The sequence below is a fragment of the Pimephales promelas genome, chromosome 2 (assembly GCF_988280905.1).
Source record: "Pimephales promelas chromosome 2, fPimPro1.hap1.1, whole genome shotgun sequence".
Lineage (NCBI taxonomy): Eukaryota > Metazoa > Chordata > Actinopteri > Cypriniformes > Leuciscidae > Pimephales > Pimephales promelas.
In genome coordinates, this window is record NC_142770.1 from 44,588,072 (window position 1) to 44,611,409 (window position 23,338).

At 37.4% G+C, this 23,338-nt stretch overlaps 2 protein-coding genes across 7 annotated transcripts in view; both read left to right on the top strand.

Annotated features, from left to right (window-relative positions):
* Positions 1-2,582: 2,582 nt before the first annotated feature.
* On the top strand, positions 2,583-7,906 carry LOC120494778 (peroxiredoxin-6). Its single transcript, XM_039694109.2, has 5 exons — positions 2,583-2,698; positions 6,290-6,446; positions 6,520-6,666; positions 7,317-7,463; positions 7,556-7,906. Exons 1-5 carry the CDS (start codon positions 2,607-2,609, stop codon positions 7,697-7,699), a joined length of 687 nt encoding a protein of 228 aa, XP_039550043.2. The 5' UTR covers positions 2,583-2,606; the 3' UTR covers positions 7,700-7,906.
* Positions 7,907-11,725: 3,819 nt separating this feature from the next.
* The window catches only part of LOC120492437 (NACHT, LRR and PYD domains-containing protein 3), a 46,203-nt gene continuing 34,590 nt past the window's right edge, over positions 11,726-23,338 (top strand). For 3 of the 6 annotated variants that reach the window (XR_016147381.1, XM_089122933.1, XM_089122944.1), the window contains exons 1-7: positions 11,726-11,994; positions 12,789-12,872; positions 17,252-17,359; positions 17,533-17,617; positions 17,869-18,064; positions 18,159-20,055; positions 20,369-20,539. Coding sequence is in view for 5 of the 6 variants with exons in the window: in XM_089122933.1 (XP_088979059.1) it covers positions 11,870-11,994; positions 12,789-12,872; positions 17,252-17,359; positions 17,533-17,617; positions 17,869-18,064; positions 18,159-20,055; positions 20,369-20,539 (2,666 nt within the window). In the remaining variant the exon portion in view is untranslated. Of the gene's footprint in view, positions 11,995-12,755; positions 12,873-17,251; positions 17,360-17,532; positions 17,618-17,868; positions 18,065-18,158; positions 20,056-20,368; positions 20,540-23,338 lie in introns of all 6 variants that reach the window. The other 3 variants (XM_089122957.1, XM_089122962.1, XM_089122940.1) reach the window with 2 other exon arrangements.

Sequence of the window (23,338 nt, forward strand, 5' to 3'; positions counted from 1 at the left end):
CGTCGTTCAGTGACAGCCATCTAGTCTGTGACGGCTTGAGCATTTCGTGGGGCTCAACATGGCAAAAATCTTGAAATTCGCGGAGTTGCGCGATACGTTTTGCGCTGTTTTTGAAGTACCCATAAATGTCTCTGGCTAAATCCTCACACCTGCGAGGGAGTTGTTTGCATGCCTCGCTTGCGCAAAGGTGCAGTGAATGGCACACGCAGCGCTGCACTGTGATGCCTGGAAGATCAATCCTGAGGCGGCTGGAGACAGAGTTGTGTTTCCCCATCATTGTGTTGCAGCCATCTGACCCGACCCCCACAATATTTTCGAGTGGTACACCTGCATCAGTGAATGACTTCATCATCTCGGCGTAAAGTCGTTCTGCAGTGGCTCCCTCTTTAGCATGTCTGTGGTCGTCTGTGTTCGAGAAGATTTGTACCAGTTTCCAAAATTTGGTCTGAATCTTCCTTGGTCCCTCATCAAAAAAACGAACATCTACACACAGCGTTTTTACATTGCCTATGTCAGTTGATTCGTCAATCAGAACACTGAATTTCTTTCTTTTAAGAATTTCTGTTAGACTTTCAGAATAACAATCCCCAATGACATGCTTGGTTATAGCAGTCGTCTTTGTGCGCCCAAGGGTCATATTTTGGGCTATTTGTGAATCGTGGAAAATATCTTTTAACACCAAGACCAAATGGTCTGAGATTCTCAGAGATACGTTGTGCTCTGCCATGAACCCTGTTAATTTGATTTCAGCATTCTTCACAGATTCATCTAACTTTTGTTTTTCAGACGGTTTCTGTAGGCATTGTGCTATGGACCTTTGTGATGGGGCAAGATTTTTCTTTTTTTTCTGTATGTTTCTTGGACTTTTCGTGGTTTTTTAAAACCGTGATCTCTGCCACCATTTGGATGTTGCAACAATGACAGACTGCTTTCGCATCGTTTCCTGGGACCGGTTTTAGCCATCCTGCAAAAGTTGGATCTTTTTCCCACTCGGTCCTATATGTTTGTGGCCTATGCTTACTTTTCCGGTGCTCTTCAGACTCTGCCTTTCTCTTCGCTCCTCCACTGTCCTCACCTTTCCTTTCTGAGCTCATTTTTTTATCACTTCACTGCTTCGTTTTGTTTAGACTGATTTAACTGAACTGTCTTCTTCAGCAAAACTGTAGTGTAGTGTTGACGTGCGGGCGGACACCGTGTGGTGTGTGTGTGTGTGTGTGTAGGTGTGTGTGTATTACGTGCTTGCGTGCTGACAGGGGAGCCTGCAAAATGATTCGGGGTCAGAGAGAGAAGCGGTAGGATGTGTGTTTGGACGAACGACTGAAAACTCTGAAATTATCGTACATTATGGGATTTTTTTCATTATTGATCGTACATTGTACAGAGGTCAAAATTATCGTACAAATACGATAATTATCGTACATCTGGCAACACTGATCAGTGCGCGCCCACTTCAAACTCCTGTTTATGTTCAAACTTCGGCAGCGCTGTATCCGGAAGTGTCAATATATAAAAACTACAAACCCATGAAGCATTGCGGTTTAGGCGCGCTGACCTGATTGGTAAAACTTTTCTTTTTTTTTTTTTTGGCATATTAGGACGTTGTAAGAAAGAAGAAACGATTGACATTCTTGTGCATGAAATGAGACAATCAAACAATTAAACTTATATTGTATATTTAAAATGTATGGTGTTTCATAATTTAAATTATTATAAATTAAACCTTGTTAATAGAGAGCAATGCTGCAAACAGGAATAGGGGAAACAGCTATGTTTATGATAATATTATCAATTATATCAATTATAAAATATCTGAAATTACATTTTAACTGTGGGATAAGTCTGGCCAGACATATGTGGGCCATATTTCTATATTTTATGTGTGAGCCAAATAAAACATTTAAACATGGCCCATTTTCTGTTTGTTTTCCCATACAGCCATGGCCCAAAAGAATGTTTTCCCATACAGAAAAGTCATATATTCACAAATATGTGAAACACAGTAAAATATATTGAAATACATTTTGAAAATATATTTTTGTTAAATAACATGTTAACATGTTCACTGTAAAATATATTTTACAGTGTTTCACATAATATATTACTTTTCTGTATGGGAAAACATTGGGATTTTACTCAAAAACATTTTAAAAGGATTTTAAATGTGGCTCAAGATTGGCCATATACGTATGGCCCACATATCTATATTTAACATCTGGGCCAAATACTCCATTTGACATCTGGCCCATGTCATGGGTGCCGTCTTAAATCCAGTGCCATCTCTGCCAAACCCGGGCCATGTTTGGCCCACATGCTGTATGCCAGTGCCGGATGAATGCCAGCTGTGCCAGACACATGCCAAATCTGGGCCAGAATTCTTTGCTACCTGGGATGCTTCCCCTGTTGAAGATCGGTAACACACGGCCCAAACCACACCAAAAACTACCACAAACTAAAAACAAACAAAGACAAAAAAGGCGGAAAACACAAAGATATTTCGACACAGAAATCAACTTCACTCACCACACTCACAATACAACACTCACACACTCAACACCCACACTGGAAGAGAGAGAGAGAGAGAGAGAGAGAGAGACAGATGCTGCAAGATGCCGGGGTTGCTGTTAGGAGACATCGTTCCCAATTTTGAAGCCGATTCCACTTTTGGAAGATTAAAACTTCATGATTTTCTGGGGGATTCGTAAGTGATGCGATCATGTGTGCTTGTGAAATGAGTGTGTGTTGTTTGTTATGTGTTGTTCATCATAGATTACAATACCGCAGTTTTATTCTCAAGAGCAACTTCCTGAGGTCACATCCAATATTCCCTCTTTTCTCTCCTCCTCTGAGTTCTTCTGATTATTCAGTATTGGTTATTGGTGAATTGTGTGGCTTTGGATATAAGATGCGTTTCTCTCGTAATGTCCTCACAATGGACAACATGTGCTAGTCAGGACGCTTTGATAAAACCGTACATGGTCAAAGCCGTTGTGTATTCCTGTGTGGTGATTGTGTTTGTAGGTCAGGCGTACGTGACTCGAGACGCCACTGTTACCGCATCTTCAGCTTCATGCAAACGCTGACACGGCTTGACACACATAAAGAGCAGAGTCAACAAAACACTCTGTGTTGAACGCTATTTCTGAGAACACACACACACACCTGTTTCTCATTCCCTGGACTAGCGTAGCACTGAGCATGCTTGGCTCACTGAAGTTTTGTCTTATCACGGCTAATATTTGCAAGCATAGTTTCACCTGTGTTCTGCCCCTTGGACTGTTTATGATTCTTGCTGGCTGTATTTTTACCCTCCTCTGTTTGATATTGACCCCGTTTGTTTGATCCCTGCCTCAATTTTTCTCCTGTTATGTCCTCGATTGCTGATTTGCACACGCTGCTGCTTGTAGATCTCTCTGTTAATCTGTATTACAGAGGCCTGCATATGTCCTCCGAGTCCTCGTCACAGTCTGACAAACTGAATCAGCTTTTGGCCTGTCCTCACTTTCTGAGACCCTGTTTCAGGGTCAAGACTGAAACATCCAATAATGCAGAATATGCAATGATAAATATTTAATTGATGAGTTGTTAATATATATAACAATACAAATATATGTGTATGGTTTTACAGCTAAATTCAGCATATTGACACACAATGATAACTGCAAATCCACCTTTCGCTGACTGGAGTCCAGTTGTTTCTGTGAATTGCAGCGATCCATTTGCTCCTCTTTCTATAGCAGTCTGTAAAAATATACCTCCGATATTTTGTCAAATCTAGTTGTACAGTAAATCGCAAAGCTCTCTCCCACTTTATATGTGTTGTGTTTGTTTTTCGCGGCATTCACGCTGAAAACAAATACAGCCGCTCAGTCTTTTTGCCGCTCACTGTGAGGAACCGCAGGCACTGACGGTGACGTCATGACCCTCTATAGGTAAGCGTTTGGGACTAAGTTTTGGGTTTAGTGACATCAGACTCTGTTATGCTGAATGTTTTGCAGTGATGGTGAAGCTGTAAATGATGCACTAAACAGCTGCTCTTTACTAGAGTTACTGAAACAGAGAAACTCAGTCACAAATGCTCATGGTGTTTTTATCTCTCTAAGCATGTGTTCACAGGCCTTTCCGCTTTTATGACATTCTAGGAATCTTTTATTAATCAATGATCTTGGGTTGGTTATTCATGTATTGAACATCAAAACACTCATAGTCATAAGTCACTGATAAAATGTCTTCAGCAAATGGAAATGGACCCACTTCACATTTCAGTTCTCAAAGTTGTAGAAACTTCTATAGTGGCGAAAGTAAACTACAACAAATACGATTTCTGAGTTCCCATTTGCTCTAGTCTCTATGACATTACAGAAGAGGAAACTGTGGAGAGATTGATTGTGTTGGTCAGAGGAAAGAAAGATATTTCTGTCACTCCCTCAGCCGCTGTGTTAGAAACACACTGCCAGCGTTAACTACTTTACTGACATTTAATACCAACTTTCAAAAATAATCTTTTGTGATTTCTTTATTTAAAAGATACAACGCACATTAATCAACATGAGTACAAAGTCCAACATGTAAATGTGCCAGATTTAGCCATACAGGCTAATTTTCATCGGCAGTCCCTATAGCAGGTTGATGATTAAAACAATAAATGCACTAAAACAATACAATAAATACATTATATATATATATATATATATATATATATATATATATATATATATATATATATAAAATAGACAGAAGTAAAAGTGTATAGACACACATTAGAATGCATCAACAACACATAAGCACACTATAGCGATGAATACAAACACATTATTCTGTATTATGGCAGCTGTTTTATTCTGTATATAATAATCTTTTTACGTAATTATATAATTAATAATTATTCTGAATAATCATTTAAAAATGTAATGTACATTTATAACACAAAGTATAGCGTTATAAATGCACATTTATACATCAATGAGTCAGACTGAAAACTCCTGTAATAATCTAGTGTTTTCTATACAAACAGTGTATATGTGTCTATGACTCTAAAACATGCAATGCACAGAAATCCTGTAATTCTTAAAATGTGTTTATGACTCTTACTCAGATATGTATGAATGCTAGCCTGACTTCGTCATTGTCACGAAACTGCTCAGAGACACGGCGGTTAAGATCCAAATGCAGCTTTAATAGGGACAATCCAGACACGTAATCCAATAAACAGGCAAAGGTCAAATACACAGGTATTATATGGAAAGAAGCGTAAATGGATGGAGAAGCATAATTTACTACAAAGTTACGTCTTAGTTTGTGCTTATCTTGGTGAAAGCCGATTACAAATCAGCATGAAGTTTTAACATCTACTCTCGTGTAATGGAAATCAAGCTTAGAGATAAAAGGCAGTTTAGAGATCGGCCGATAGTTAGTGCACATTTCTGAATCAAGATGAGGTTTCTTCAACATAGGTTGCACAATTGCTGGAACGACACCTTTGGCTAAAGAGCTGTTTGTGATAGCGGTTACCATTTGACAAATGGTAGAAAAGCATCCTTAAAAAGATGAGCCGGGATAATATCTAGAACCAGATCAAGTAGAGATTATATCAGCTATCTGAGTTGTAGAGACTGGTTTAAAGTGACATGGTTCAGAGAAAACAATGGAGCTTCTAATATCATCATTTTTTGAGTGACATATTTTTAAAAATGTTCACAAAGTTCAGAAGAGATAAAATATTCCTAGTTGGTGAGTTTAGAATAGAGTTATGAATCAAACAGGACTTTTGGTCGCTTTGCGTTGTCAGAAATTAGTTTAGAAAATAAATTTTGCCGCCTTTTCTGCTGTTTGATAGTTGATCAAACTTGATTTTAAAATGTCAAATGAAACCTGTAGCCTATCTTCTTTCCACTTTCCCTCCACTTTTCAACACTCTTGTCTGAAAGCGCTGGTGACATCATTTAACCACGGCTGGCCAACAACCTTCATCTTTTTACGCTTATCACAATTTTGACTAAGTCATAATCATGAGATTAGAATCTAAATTTTGAAATTAAAAGACAAAATTAGGACATACTAATTATAAGATTATAATTTGGAATTATGAGAAAGTCAAAAATATAACATCAATTTATACTTTTGACTTACCAAATAATTGTACTACATACTTGTATACTAAATACACACTTTCGATGTCGTAATTTCATATTTGTGATTTACAAAGCATGATTTATTGTATTGTTATGTGGCGTAATGGGCTTCTGTCCCAGTTCTGTCATTCCCCTTGAGTGACCTGAGTTCTCCTCGTCAGCTGGGGCGTCCTGTTCTCTCATCCTCGAGACTTCACTCCTGTCTGCACCACTGAACTCGGCAGAGCAGCTCAACTCAGTCCAGAGTTCAGCAGACGCAACGTCAAGCTGATGGCGCTCTCCGTCGACAGCCTGGAAGACCATCACGGCTGGAGCAAGGTTCGCTTCCTTCAATCTGTAGCGTCTCTCTCTGAATGAAGCGCTAATGATGAGTCTCCATGGATGATTTCAGGACATCTTGGCTTACAATAACGCGGAGTCCGGAAGCGAGTTCCCTTTCCCACTCATAGCGGATGCTGGGAGGCATCTGGTGGAGACCCTGGGCATGCTGGATCCGGAGGAGAAGGATCAGACCGGGATGCCGCTCAGCGCGCGATGCGTAAGTGCTCTGCACATGTGAAGAAAGCTTCAAGAACAGAGCAAATTACAGTAACACTTTAGTTTAGGGTCCAATTCTCACTATTAACTAGTTGCTTATTATGTCTATTATTAGGATATTGGCTGTTTGTTAAGCACATATTAATGCCTTATCCTGCATGACCATATTACATCCTTAATTCTACCCAATACCCAAACTTAACACCTACATTACTGACTATTAATAAGCAGAAATTAGGAGTTTATTGAGGCAAAAGTCATAGTAAATAGTTCATTAAAATTCTGATCACAATCAAGGACTTAATCAAACCTGCACTTTCAGTCCGTCAGTGTCTGGTGTCCAGAAGCATTCAGACTCTTGTCTCCATTGCTGTCTTCATTGAAAAGGTCCTGTAAAGGCATTATAATTATCTCTGTGAAGGCCTATTTATTTTATATATGTATTATTATATATATTATTTCTTCAGCCCATGAGATCAGACTAACCGAGGCTCCTCCGCCATGTCTACTCTCCATCCTGCTTCGCATGCTTGATGGTTTACTGTATCAGAGTTGAACAGAACTGAGAAGGCTGGGTCATTGGTTTGGACAGAGCCATCAACCCTTCACACTGCACCGATTGATTTCTTAACGTGTGCATTTTTCGTTCAGGTATTTGTGATTGGTCCAGATAAGAAGTTGAAGCTGTCCATTCTCTATCCTGCAACAACGGGACGTAACTTTGAGGAGATTCTGCGTGTGGTCGACTCTTTGCAGTTAACGGCACACACCCGTGTGGCCACACCTGTGGACTGGCGGGTGAGAAATGTCAAGCCTGGTGTGTGTGGAGTGTGTGTGTCTGTTCCTTCATCAGTGTGTAGTGAGTGACGCTCATCTGCTGTTGTTTGAAGCCTGGAGACAGTGTTATGGTGCCGCCCAGCATCCCTGAGCAGGAGGCCGTGACGCTCTTCCCCGCTGGAGTTTACACCAGAGACCTGCCCTCCGGGAAGAAGTACCTGCGCTACACACCTCAACCAAACCCCCATCAGGAGTGAATGTGCAGACGGCGGATGTGTGGCTTCAGTAATGCTGTGTGTGTGTGTGTGTGTGTGAGCAGCTGTTCGTAAAACACCAGCGCTGTTCTCAAAGCAAGAGGCAAAGTCCTCACATGTTCCAGACGCAAATTACAGGTTTAATAAACATCACTGACACTTACAACAAAATAAAAATAAACAATACAATTAACATTTTTTACATTTTAAATGTTATGTTTTATTTATTCAAACTATGTATTTCATCAAATTTTGTATTTCATAAATAACAAATTCTACTTGAAATAGTTAAATATAGTTCAAGTATAGATTTTAAAATGCATATATCTCACATATACGTACAGTATACATCTCGTGTGTGTGTCAGGGTTCTCAAGTGCCAATGATTGAGCGTGATAGTCACTCATTTCGGTGTTTTGTCACGCACTCTCGCCACATATTGTATTTCTCACGCAGAAAAACTATTTATTATTTAATATGACTGCAGCGCCCCAAATGTCTCTGGCTGCTTCTCTCGCTGTGGACCCGGCAGGAATCAAGCGCGTCTCCCTGGAGTTCTTACTCGAGCCTGCTCAGCCAATCAAAGAAAAGAAAGGGGCTACACAATAGAGTGCCGAAGTTACGACGTCACTCTGTAGGCCAAAACGCGGAAGTGAGTTAGCATTTTAGCACTACGGTTCCCTCGCTCTAAAGCCTATGGGATTTTTGAATGGGTTTTTTGCTAAATCACCTGAAATAAGGTCTGTGGTGAACAAAGCCTCTAAATATTTTCACGTTTTGATCTATGACATAAAACACACAGTTATAACCTGCTTGTGGTTTTTTAAACTTTATTGTGTCTGATTGTGTTTTTTAAAATCTTTATATATAGGCTTCAAAATGCATAAATTTTGGATTAACTTGTAAAGATTATCTTGCTAGACAAAACCTGTAAGGGTCACAACTCTTGAACACAGATCTTATTTTTTGCGATTTTCCAAAAGTCTATGGGGAAAATGCATTGCTTTTCGACCGAGGGAACCCATGCGCCGCTAGCTTCCGAGTTGTCCTACAAAGTGACGTCATCACTTCGGCACTCTATAGCCAATCAGAAAATAGCACTATTGTATCTGGGTAAGATTTAACCCAACAACCTCTGAAAAAAAGCATATCCTGGAATTGTTCACGTGATTCTACTATAACATCTTCGAAAGTTTCGTTCCCCCACAGAGGAAACCACTGGAGCTCGAGCATCACTATAGCACTGAGTCACTCATGATCTCCTGTTTTAATGTTACAACAAACTCACAACCTGTTTGACACAAAATGTTTCCCAGATAATTAGCATCAGTTTTTCACGAGTATCTGTAACTTAGCAAACAGTTTTACAGCCTGTTCACTGACAACACCTGCTCAGAACTAGTCATATTTACATTGGCAATCGTTGACTGAAATATTATAAACATATCTCTCCAATTAGCACTAAATAAATTAAAGTGTCGATGTCGATGTTATAGGTCACTTATAAAATCATGTCATATTTTATAATTATATCCTGGCCATTGTAGGATTGAAAAGAATCCAAGACATTTGAAATGATCTTTACTGTGTTCCACCCCTTCTTTTGTTCACAAGGACCATTGGAGGATCAAAGACAGAGGAGCTGATAGTGATCAAGGCCTGTAGGCCAAGATTGTGTACTTTGTGGGGTCAATGAATTGTCACACCTTTAGAACACTGGGGGAAGTGTAATTATCTGATTGGTCAGTTTAAATGTCTCACATTTGGGTTTTAGTCACATGGTCAGGGAAAGGATAAAAGAAGACTGTAACTGTTGCTCTGTCTCTCGTAATGCTCTGCTCTTTCTATGCTCTGGCTCTCTCCCTTTCTTGGGGTTCTCTCCCTTTGCCTCCTCTGTTCTTTCCCTCTCTCTTTCTCTCTCTCTCTCTCTCTGTCTCTCTCTCTCTCTCTGGTAATATTTTACATGCTGGGTAAGATTATTGGTATAAGTTATCATCATTTCATACATCTATTTTGTAACAATTTTAAGTGTAACCATAACCATATTTTGTCATTAAACCTTTTCAATTACAACTAAGATGCTATCTAGTTTTGATTTGGTATTGACTTTGAAGTGCTACCTATTGCAATACAATACTGTCACTCTCTATAGCAAAGCTCTCCCACATATTAAGCTATTGTAACTGCGCTTATTTCCGTCGTTGGTATAAGTTGCAGTGGGTGGAATAGACAAGAAATGTGCATTTTTCTACCATCTTGCTAATAACGTTTCTTTAGTCATTCGGCAGTCTTGCAGCCTGAACCCCTGCAGGAAATCCACCCTTACACCATGGATGCATTAATCAGGGCATCTTTCTTTCAAAGATGTCAGGTAAAAAGCAATTAAAGTTCCCATGAACCGGAAGGTGCAAACGACGGTATCAAGAGAAGATAAGCTTGATTGGTGTGTGGACCCACATCAAAATTAAATAATAGCATTAAGTAAAGATCCGTCCTTATTGCCAGCCGTAACCTATCCGGATATTTATAACGATCTCGTTCAGTATCCGTATAACGTACAAACTACAATTTACCTCAACAAGGCAACATGAACGACACTCGTCTCATTCGTGGAGGTGGAAAAACAAGTGCTTTGTGACATGCAAGATTTGTTGTATTAAAATGTAAGTGCTAAAGAAAAGGCACGAGAGTCGGTTGTTTTTGTCAATTTTAAGTTTTCGTTTAAATTGTTTGTGATTTTAATATAAGTACATGGTTACATATTTGACCAATTGCTTGAGCAACTTAATATATAGCACATCAAGTTAATTGTTAAAAATAAGCAATGCACAGAAATTGAGTAAAAATAATGTCCATCATCTCATTTAAATAAACTGTACACAACTTAGTTTTTTCATTTAAAAATTCATAAAATACGTCATTTAATTGAACTTCGAGGAGTGGCTCTGTCCCAACACCTCATCCATGAGGACAAATCAGGGCCAAGTTTCAGCAGTGTGTTTCCCACACACACCCTCACCTGTCCCAGGACACTTGCAGTCCTTCAGACACAGCTTGCATGACAGCACTAGACAAACACATAAAAGTGAAACCGCATTGCCATAAGACGATATAAAATAAAAATAAATAGGTCTGGACATTGATTATTTAATGATAAGTGCAATTTGCAAAAAAAAAAAAAAAAAAAAAAAAAAAAAAAAAAAAAAACACTTCAATATATATATTCTCATAACATTTGAAAATTAAAATAAATACTTATATAGATACATACGAGTTTAAAACTATTCACAACTTATGTATCATCTGAAATGAAAAAAAATTCAATTCATTTTTTTAAAACAGCTTTAATTAATTTCATAAGACACCATATATGATGATTTGTATTAAATCATAAAACATAGAATCAAGAAAAATATAATATAATAAAAAAACACAATTTAAGAGAAAAAAAAAATGTTGGTGCCTAAATAAAAGCTTACTCTGTGAAGTTTAATTGTGAACAAACAGATTAGTTAACTACATTAGTTAACATTAACTAAGAATGAACAATACTTCTTCAGCATTTGTTAATCTTTATTAATGTTAATTTAAACATTTACTAATACTTTATTAAAATTGTTAACATTAGTTAATGCACTGTGAACTAACATGAACAAAACAATAAACTGCTGGATTCGTATTAACTAATGTTAACAAAGATTAACAAAAACAGTAACAAATGTATTGCTCATGGTTAGTTCATGTTAGTAAATACATTAACTAATGTTTAATAAATTAACCTTATTGTAAAGTATTACCCAAAAGGATTGAATATAATAAATACAAACCTCAGGATGTCAGTCATTTACAATATCCAGCATCTTAGATAATAGTCCAGAAACAGGGAATATAGCAGATGCACGGTTGAAATGTCTAAAGAGGTTTTAAACAGGATTTAGAGATATACATGTGGTATATTATCCCGCTCCAGTGCAGTAGGTGTCACTGTGACACTGTTCAGCTGTTCCAAACCCTCCTGAAAAACACACGAAGAACAGCAAAACGAAAGGAACACCTGTCCTCACCTTAAACTGTCGGTCACTGGATTTGATTTCATCTATGATTCAGAAAACATGTCTATAGATGTCGATTTAGCACAATGCCTACCAAATCTAATAAAACTCGCGGACATTTATGTGTTTAATCCACAATCCATCGAGACCAGCAAGAGATTCTGAGAACGACGCGCGCGGACTGACAACAAGCGTTACTGAGTTTAAAATACTGATAAATTATCTTCTTAGTGGACAAGACTGCAAGTAAGATTATTACATTCTCCATTACAGTCATTATTTATTATTAGTAACTTCATATTGTATATTAAGCGAGATGTAAATGTGAAGTTACAGAAGGCTGTTCTTCTACTACTCCGAACAAAAGAAGAATCTGCCAGAAATTACAATCTTTTGAAGTAAAAACACAAAGACTTTTATTGAGAAAGGGTTATTGAAAACAAAAATGTTTTTGAAAGTTTTCTCCCATTTCCTCTTCCGTGTTAGGCTGTTGTTGTTTTTGTAATGTGAAATCGAAAGTATTTTTGAAGCAGGCATTTACAGTAGACAGAGAGATGAAGGCTAACGTCAATCAACAACAATCTGCTGTTATTAAACTCAATATTTCAGTTCATATAGCAATTATGATTAGTAGTATTACAGTATGTATATTATAATTGAGGTTACTTTTACTTAATCAGTTATTTTAGGATAATTTGAAAGTAATGAAATCAATGATTGTGAACTTGAATATGTTTGTAAAATGATATTATAATAGAAAATATGTCAAATTGAGTTCAGTTTTCACAGCACAGTGTACATTTCTGTTCCCCAATGAATTCATATTTAGAGTCAGTTAAACTCATGATTAAACAATCAGAAATGATTAAGACCATTGGGTTATTTTCCATGGCAATATATTTGTTTGTAACTCCCTTTATTTGATAGATTGTTTTTGCTGTTGTTGACGATAAGTCTTTATTCTTCAATAAGATGTTGTTGATGTGTGTAAATGTTGTGATTTGCAGGTGATGCTGAAGGATTGAGTGTTTTCTGATCAGTTTTCAGGGTCAGTTTAGCTGCAGTATGTCAGAGGAAAGAGGAAAGGACTCTCTCTCTCAGATGAGTCTCTCAGAGAAACACAGGTGAGACTGCGTCTGTTTTCACACTCTCACTTTAAACTCCACTGGACTTTGTGTTTCTCTGTCAATAACACAACTTTAAGCATTGCGCTGTATTTGCAAATGTTTTGAACAACTTCAATTTTAACTTCTTAAATTAAAAGTGACATTATTTATAAAGCCCTGTTTGCTCTATAGAAAATATCACAGTTAATAGTTTGTTAATAACCTTCTGACGCTGAAGTAATCCAAATAAATTAATTTAGCATTTAGATCATAAAATTATTGACAGATATTAGAAAACAACTTTACTTACAGGTCCTTCTAAAAAAAATTAGCATATTGTGATAAAGTTCATTATTTTCTATAATGTAATGATACAAATTAAACTTTCATATGTTTTAGATTCATTGCACACCAACTGAAATATTTCAGGTGTTTTATTGTTTTAATACTGATAATTTTGGCATACAGCTCATGAAAACCCAAAATTCCTGTCTAAAAAATTAGCATATTTCATCTGACCATAAAAAAGAAGTGTTTTTAATACAAAAAAAGTCAACCTTCAAATAATTATGTTCAGTTATGCACTCAATACTTGGTCGGGAATCATTTTGCAGAAATGACTGCTTCAATGCGGCGTGGCATGGAGGCAATCAGCATGTGGCACTGCTGAGGTGTTATGGAGGCCCAGGATGCTTTGATAGCGGCCTTAAGCTCATCCAGAGTGTTGGGTCTTGCGTCTCTCAACTTTCTCTTCACAATATCCCACAGATTCTCTATGGGGTTCAAGTCTTACCCATGATTGCGGTTTTGAGTTATGAAACAGGCTGGGAGTTTTTAAAAGCCTCAGGATCTTTTGAGGTGTTTAGAGTTAATTAGTTGATTCAGAGGATTAGGTTAATAATTCGTTTAGAGAACCTTTTCATCATATGCTAATTTTTTGAGATAGGAATTTGGGGTTTTCATGAGCTGTATGCCAAAATCATCAGTATTAAAACAATAAAAGACCTGAAATATTTCAGTTGTTGTGCAATAAATCTAAAATATATGAAAGTTTAATTTTTATCATTACATTATGGAAAATAATGAACTGTAGCACAATATGCTAAATTTTTGAGAAGGACCTGTAATTCAATTTAATTCAAGTATGCTAACAAAACTGTTGCACAGACATTTCTGTTCTCTATTCTGTCAATAAATAAAAACTTGAAATGTTCTCTTAAATTATGGTCAAGTATATTATATATTCTTAACATATTTAATCTCACTCATGTATATTAAAGAAATTGTTAAAGGGACACTCCACCCATTTGCATTAAGATTTCCTTTGTTAGAAACCCAGTTATACTATTGAATGTTCGTGCAACACTCTCTCATTTTCCCGAGACGAGAGAAATCCACTATTTACCTTTTTCACTTCCTCCTACAATGACGCAACAATCGTAATTTTACGTCATTGTAGGAAGTGTAAGGGGGGGGGGGGGGATTTCTGTAAAGACTACAAGCACTAGTTCCCACCCTTTCAAACCCGCCCATAGGGGGTTGGGCCTAATGCCTTAACAGACCTATCACAGATCAGTGCCAGTGCATTTGATTTCACCAAAATATGGACAACAGTACTGAATACATAGACTGATGCATTATGGATAGGATTGGGTACCGAAACGCGGTGCCAATAGGGAACCGGTTCCGTCGTAAACGGTAATAACCAGGCCGAATAAGAATGAAAACCTCTGTGTCCCGAGGTGCACACACGCAAAGTCTCTCGCTCTCTCACTCTCTGCAGTGCGTGCATTATACGGTTTGGAGCACAGTCTGATCTGTCTCGCATGCACACTCTTGCTCACTCGCTCTAGATTCCCGGAGATTTTAACTAATTTGCGGGCATCAGGGAGCCTTTATCAATATGCAGGAGACTCTTAGCGAGGGGATTAATGAAGATGCCGAAGACGGCTGCATTTCACATGTAAAACTACGCATCAGAGTAAGTGTAGCGATTGAAGCCCATATAGAATCACGCCAGTTCATTGACTGATTGGGTGGGCGCCGCCTTGACGCTCTTACATCGTCATATTATATTAGCATACATTATCTGATTTCATTGTGCGAAATGATTTCCAGGCGGTAGCGTAGAGTGGACTCTCTCAACTCTAGTCTACATTGATGGGTGGAGTAGTGGGAGTAGGGCTGAAACGATTAGTCGACATTGTCGACAACATCGTCAATAAAAAATTGTCGACAAATATTGTTGTTTTCGAGTAGTCGTTTGATCTCACTTGACCTAATGTAAGGGCGTGCAATATCGCGATATGACCGCTAAGGCGCTAGAGTGTTATGGGGCCCTTTACAAATGCTATTGCGGTAAAAGAAAAAACAGTGCAAATGAATCCGAACTAGCAAGGTTTGGGAAAGTTTCACAAAACTTAAAGCCAACAATGCTGTCATGTGCATTACATGCAAGGCAGAACTTGCTTTTCACGGGAGCACAACATGCATGTTGGAGCACTTAAAGAGGAAACATCCCGTCAAAAGAGGAGCCAGTGAGAATTGAGTGTTCTCCAGCTGGAGCTAACTAGCGGTAAATCTCTTTATTAGATAATGCAATACTACTGATAATATTAATAATATTATCAATACTAATATAATTACACTAACGTGATTATTTATTTTGCATGTAAAGCTTGATCGAGCTTAGGAGTCCTGGCTGTTTTTATTATTGTAACACTATTAGGTAGTCTTATCACTCGCCTGTATTTTGTTCCATAATAATGAAGACTTACAAAAGATGTTAGGAAGAATCTCATGGCAGGTACTTTTTCTTTTTCATACTGTAAATTAAAAGGTAAATGAGAACAACGTCCTTGTCAGCTCAATTGTCATGTAAAAAAAAAAAAAAAAAGAATAATTTTTTATTTATAATAAAGGTTTGCAGATTAATATTTTACCATTTTTTGTCCTGAAGTAAATTACCCTTTTTCTGTTTCAGTTCTAAGAAAAGCAGTGGGCCTATTAAACATTTAGAGAGCATTTGATCTTTTGGATGTGATTTGAGTTGGACCAGAATCTGAAACTTAAAGAGAATGACCTGTTTAGTTGGCTCTAAGTTAATTAAAACAACTATTTTAAAAGCTGAACTGATTTTCTTTTTAATATTATAGTAAGAATATATATAACTCAATATTTTAAGTAATTGAAAAAGCTGAATAATCGTTCCAAACTTAATGATTAGCCGACAAAATAATCGACGATTAGTCGATTAATTGTTCTAATAATCGTTAGATTAATCGATTATCAAAATAATCGTTTGTTGCAGCCCTAAGTGGGAGTGGCCTGCGCAGCTGAGCATTGCAATGCACTATGGGGATTGTTGTCTACAATGCACAAGTAGGGCACTAACAAGTCATTTCTGCCTTTTATCGGACAAGAAGGACCCAAATTAGAAATTTATGAAATTATTCTACTACTGTACATAAATGACCCACTTTCAATACATATTCATGTCTCCATCGGTGGAATTACCCTTTAAACCAGGGGTCACCAAACTTTTTTCTCTGGGGGCCACATTATCGTTCCTGACTGTGATGGGGGGCCGGGGCTATATAAAATAGAATTGTGTGACCAAGACCAAACTGACCACCAGCAGGCCTCATAGTAGAGATTACTAGCCTGGCACAGCCATATTTGTTTATCATTAATAGTTGTTTGCAAAAGTAGTAATCGAGTCTTCACACTTTTTTTTTTAATTTGAAATACCACAGATTTTCCATTTATTTATTTTCGAATACAAATAACATCAAACCTGTCAAGGTAAGAAACATCTGCCTAGTTGAGGTGAGTGGCACTGGTAAGGATGAATGAAAAATTATAAATTATAGGTAGGCCTGTTACTATTTATAATAATTGCGTACAGCACTTAATAAAGGTAAAATAAATAGGCCTATAAAATAAATAAATAAACATTGAAATTATAACAACAACATGAGTAATAGAACTAGTCAGCTCTTATGCCTATCCAGGTGAGCATGCTCAATAAACAACAAAATACCAAATGCAGACATGTTATTATTTTCCAAAAAGCAATTTAAAAAAATAGGCCATGACGACTTTTGGGGATTGCCGGTTCAAGTAGTGGGGGGCAGAGGGGTTGGGGGGCCAGTCAAAGGGGTGTGGCGGGCCTGATTCGGCCCGCGGGCCTTAGTTTGGTGACCCATGCTTTAAACTATAGTTGCACATTACAATGTGAGCCAGTAAATAAAATGATGGTTAACTATAAAACTGTAAATTGTGTGAGTGTTTGTGTTTCTGTGGAGGATTAGATAAAGACACAGGTGTGTTTCAGACACAGTTGATCCTCCTTTACTAAAGTGTTTTCTCTCTCTCTCTGTTCTTTGTGTCATCAGTGTAAGATCAGGCTCACATGTGTCCAGCTCTGTGTCTCTGAAGAGTGATCGGTCTAAAGGTGTTGATCCACCAAACTTCAGTGAGAAAACACCATCATCTAATGAAAGGTATTTTGTGTTACTCATTGTGTGTCACGTGTTGACCGTTTAAAAGTTGTATCAGTGAATACCAATCATGAAACATGTTTAGATCAAATATTTGTCAGAGTATTTACAGCTAATGCTTATTTCTCTTTCTGTAAAATATCAGTTAGTATTTTATTTTACTAATGTGATTACAGGCTTCAATATGAGACATTAGACTCAGACTTTCAGACTCACAGGAACCACGAGAATTTCAAAGACAATCTTCTTGGGATCTTCCAGGTAGGAAAAAACATTTTTATAAATGTTTAATATTTATAACAAACAAATATGTTATTGACCAAAGAAATTTAATTAATCTTTTTTTTTCCTTTTAAACACATTTTGGCACAACTTGGTTAGCATGTTATTCTTTTAACTGGATTTTTTATATATATGGATCATAATTATTGAATAAATTGTTGATACCAAATGTAGATGAACAATTTGGCTTAAATTGGGTATTCTGCCTTTTCTTTTACTTTTGTTTGTAGGATCTTGAGAGGAAAATAATCACATTTCTGAAGAATGAACTGGAGAAGTTAAAGAAAATATTACAACATGAGAACACACAACACTTTGTGAAGGACTTTAATGAGAACAGATCCAGTATCAAATCAGCAGCTCTTGATCTCACACTACATTACCTGAGAGAGATGAAGCAAGATGAAGCTGCTGATGCTCTAGAAGGCAAGAGACTCGTCATCATCTGTCTGATTGTCTCTTATAAATGTAGGAGAGAAAATGAAGACTAAAACTATCTATTTTGTGTTCCTGTGTTTAGGTGAGCTGTTATTCATTCATCAGCTGAAATGTGGCCTAAAGAAGAAGTATCAATGTGTGTTTGAAGGAATGGCGAAGCAAGGTGACTCCACACTCCTGAATAACATCTACACAGATCTCTACATCACTCAGGGTGGCAGTGAACATGTCAATACTGAACATGAGGTCAGACAGATTGAAGTTGCTTCCAGACGTCATGAAGCACAAGAGATACAGGTTGAATGCACACATTTGTTTGAAGCGCCTAAACAAGACGAGGAGATCCGAACTGTACTGACAAAAGGAGTCGCTGGCATCGGGAAATCAGTCTCTGTGCAAAAGTTTGTTCTGGACTGGGCTGAAGGAAAAGAAAATCAAGATATCAGCTTCATATTTCCTCTTCCATTCAGAGAGATGAACTTAAAGGAGAAAGAAAAACTAAGTTTGATGGACCTTATAACTCAGTTTTTCCCAGAGACAAAAGGACTGAACCTTACAAGAAGGAATCAGTTCAAAGTGCTGTTCATCCTTGATGGACTGGACGAATGTCGCCTTCCTCTGAAGTTTGATTATAATGAGACGTGGCGTGATGTATCGTCACCAGCCTCTCTGGATGTTCTCCTAACGAACCTCATGAAGGGAAATCTGCTTCCTTCTGCTCTCGTCTGGATCACCAGCAGACCAGCAGCGGCCAGTAAGATTCCTCCAGACTGTATTGACCGGCTGACAGAGATACGAGGATTCAGCGACGCACAAAAGCAAGAGTACTTCAGAAAAAGATTCAAAGATGAGAAAATGGCCAATGAAATCGTAGATCATGTTAAACAATCAAAGAGTCTCTTTATCATGTGCCACATACCAGTCTTCTGCTGGATTTCAGCCACTGTTCTCCAGAACATTCTGAAGGAGAAGAGAAATAATGATGTGAGAAACACTCAGGCTGATGAGATCTCTAAAACACTGCAGGAATCAAACACTGAAGACACTCCCAAGACTCTGACACAAATGTACACACACTTTCTCCGCTTTCAGATCCAGCAGAGCCGCCGGAAATATGATGGAGAATACACACCAGATGTTTCCTGGGATAAAGACACCATCCTTTCACTGGGGAAACTGGCATTTCATCATCTGGAAAGGAACAACCTGATCTTCTATGACACAGACCTGAAAGCCTGTGGTCTTGACGTCTATAAGGCATCAGTGTACTCAGGCATGTGTACCCAGATCTTTAAGGAGGAAACAGGGATCGTTCTTGGTACCATGTACTGCTTTGTTCACTTGAGCATTCAAGAGTTTATTGCAGCCCTTTATGCACATCTGTTTCTAGACATCAACAAGAAAAGTGTGTTTGATCATGAGTCTACAGAACAGGAAAACAGAAATGAAACCATGATAGATTTTCTCAAGACTGCAGTGGACAAGGCGCTGGAGAGTGACAATGGACACCTGGACCTTTTCCTTCGCTTCCTCCTCGGTCTGTCACTCCAGTCCAATCGACGACTCTTACAAGGTCTGTTGACACAGCGAGACGGCACTGACCAGAGCAACAAGGGGATAGCTCGACTACTCTTAGGAGGTTGGTTGACACAGCGAGACGGCACTGACCAGAGCAACAAGGAGATAGTTCAGTACATCAAGCAGAAATTAGCAGATAATCTTCTTGCAGAGAGATCCATCAATCTGTTCTACTGTCTAAATGAACTGAACGACCAAACTCTGGTGAACGAGATTCAGACCCACCTTAGCAAAGGAAGTCTCTCATCTGCTGACCTTTCACCTGCCCAGTGGTCTGCTTTAGTCTTTGTGTTGTTGACATCAGAGGAAGAGCTGGAGGAGTTTGAGCTTCAGAAATTCAAGAAATCAGACGAGTGTCTCATTAGATTATCGGCAGTCATCAAAACCTCCAAAAGAGCTCTGTAAGTAATTTAATGTAATTAGTCATGTTTTGGTCTCGTCTCCTTTATCTACACTGCTCTATAGTGATTCTTAATCATATACCACATATTTTCAGCAAAACATGAACTTCGGTTAGCAAAGGATGAAGCACACTGTTTGTTTTATCTAAGATGTAGAAAAGACTAGTTGACCTGTTATGTCAGTGTTGCTCACCCTTCTCACTGTATATTTACTGTAACTGTAAAAATAATGGAAAATATTTATGTATTTTATACAGAGAATGTATTTTATATGTTTCATTCAATTCTTTTATGTGATTTCTTTATATTGTAGGCTAAATGATTGTAACTTAACAGACAAAAGCTGTTCAGCTCTGGCTACAGTTCTTGGATCAGATACCAATCTGAAAGAGCTGAACATGAGCAATAATAATCTACAGGATTCAGGAGTGAAGCTGCTCTGCACTGGACTGAAGAATATAAAGTGTACATTGGAGATACTGAGGTAAGTGGTGTGTCAACAGACAAGAAAACTCAACAAAAATGGTGTGATTTGTTTTAGATATTCTCTTTACAAAATATATGTATAAGAATGTTTTGTGTGGATGTAAGGCCACATAAACACTGTAAAGTTTCAGGATTGACAACTGCATTTAAATGTGAGAGTGAGTCCCTTAAATTATCTTTCCATGTTTGTAAATTATCGTAAATAATCGTTCCCTTAATAATCTTTCCATGTATATACAGAACACGACTCACTCCCAATGAATAGCACTGTGGTAATCTGACCGCTATTCTGACAGCAAAAATATATATATATATATAAAAGCGAAAAAAAAAAACTTTTAGTATGTTAACTCTGAGCCTTCACGAGGATGTCAACGCACTGAATCGCTCTTGGTTTAAATAGTTCAAAGTTGATGTCAGATTTAATGTTATTTTTTTGACAAATTATACATCATTACAAAGATATAAGATTCAAGTTTCAGTATTTCACCACTTTTATTTTGAGAAACTTATAGTGACAGTTATCTATTAATTTGTGTCAGGAGTTATGTAATGAAAAAAATCTGTCGCTACCTTTAACCCTCTGGGTCGGCAAACACGCCAGTGCGTTTTGCTCAACTTTTTTTTTCTTTTCTTTTTTTCTTACAAAGCAGCAAAATAGACTTAAAATACTCTGTTGGTTATGGTTGTAAAGACTTCAGACATGTGAAAAAAGAAACTGTTCAATGTCTACTTTTTTATGTGACCACTTACGATCAAAATAAAACATTGTGCTTTTGTAAAATAAAGTAAATAAACAGGGTGTGCTTTCTGCCTCTCCATCTCCGTGAACTTTTTTTCTCTAAATTTACATCTCACATCTCTAAATTTAAACAAAACTCAGCGAATACTATTCACCCAGGCACCAGCAATATCTTTATAATCATTTAAGTGTCTACTATTAAATTATCTAATTCAAAAGGAAAACAAATATTCTTTGTTTGTGTAATCTTTATGAAAAGAGAGTGATGTCAGTCGTTCTCATTACAGCTCATTAATTGCTAATGTGAACATGCCCACGGAGAGCGCACGCTATTCAAATCAAATGAACTGAGACGATCCTCCTCCCACATCAGCTCGATAAAACACATTCAAGTCGTCTTGCGATGCTGTGAGGAATAATACTATTGTAATAATAATCCTGGTAAAAATTTATGTCAGAAGTGCTGGTTTAGTTTCATTTCGAGGAACAAAAATATTTTGTCAAAAATAAATGAATCAACTAACAGATGTTATTATGGTGTGTGTTCCAGTGTAGGCTATATTCCAACTAATGATTCCTTAAAGGAGAACTCCGGCGAACAATGAACCTTTGGTCTAATAAAACGTCTGTACCTAGTCAACCATTCTCTGAGTTTTGTTTTCATGATAATCGAATGTAAAGAGTTTTATCTTTAAAAACTGTTTAGCGTATAATGCTAGTAATGGGGGCATTAAGTAAGTAAAAAGAAATCGCTAGTTTATACCACTAACAAGGCTCAAAATAGCCCCACACTCACACAGTAACATAATGAGGGTCCATACATGCAAAACGAAGCACTGAGAACGTTGTAAGTGTACAGACCGTTTAATAAGAAGATACTTTATGAAGACAGTTCACTTCGCGTATACAGACAGGAGCCATCTTAAAAAATAGTCTCGATAAGTCGATCCCCGAACGCCATAAATACAGTTCAGAAGTTCGTTGAACTTCATAGAGTTCAGATCACTCAGCACGACGTTCGTGGTTCGACTTATCGAGACTATTTTTTAAGATGGCTCCTGTCTGTATACGCGAAGTGAACTGTCTTCATAAAATATCTTCTTATCTTCTTTAGATTCGATTATCATGAAAACAAATTTCAGAGAACGGTTGACTATGTACCGATGTTTTATTAGACCACAGGTTCATTGTTCGCCGGAGTTCTCCTTTAACTTTGAAAAGCGTATGATAAAATGTATACTTTAAAAAAAAGATTACGCTTAAAATATTTTTAAAATTGTAATTGTTGATTTACATGTTGTGATGGATTTTCACGATTAATACCGTTCCTAATTATACAATATCCCTTCCTTGATATTAATATAATCTTGCGGTAACTAAAGAGCCTATCCTTTAGTCGTGTCCTCAAGAGTTAGGTGATCAGTCTATATAAATTCGTATTCTATTATCAAAATAATAGATTTCCCCTTTATATTATAAGTCTACCTTTTGCGGTACTCTTCAACCTTAATCACATCATAACAATCAGTCATACATATATGCTTATATATATATAAACACTTGTTATATGCTGCCTCTTTGGCTAGGCTATTTTGATCAATCAATTCTCATATGGGTTATTCTTATCTCAGAATAATTCTCACCCTCTGATGTCGTTCTCTTCAGATAGGGTCCTCCCGGCCCCGTTAGAAGAGTGGGACTACCACTCAATGATCCAAGGTCCAGTCAGATGATTATAATAAATGTTACAAAATTTATTACAATAATCAAATGAAAATGAATACTTGTTACAGATTATAAATGAGTATTAACTAACAGATGTGTGCTAGCTAGGCTTAAAGCTTCTTGCGCCTGATAACTGCTGGCGTACCAGGTTGTTGCTTGAAAGGAAGAGCAAAGATCTCTCCTTCATCTCCTTTCTTTTATACAGAAAAATTAACACATACACAAAGGCATCACTGTTGCACAGACGCAGTTCACATTTTCCTTTTAAGGTTACACATGTAAAAGTTTCACTAAAGACAAAAACACAACTCATGCTTCCTTTGCTTTGCA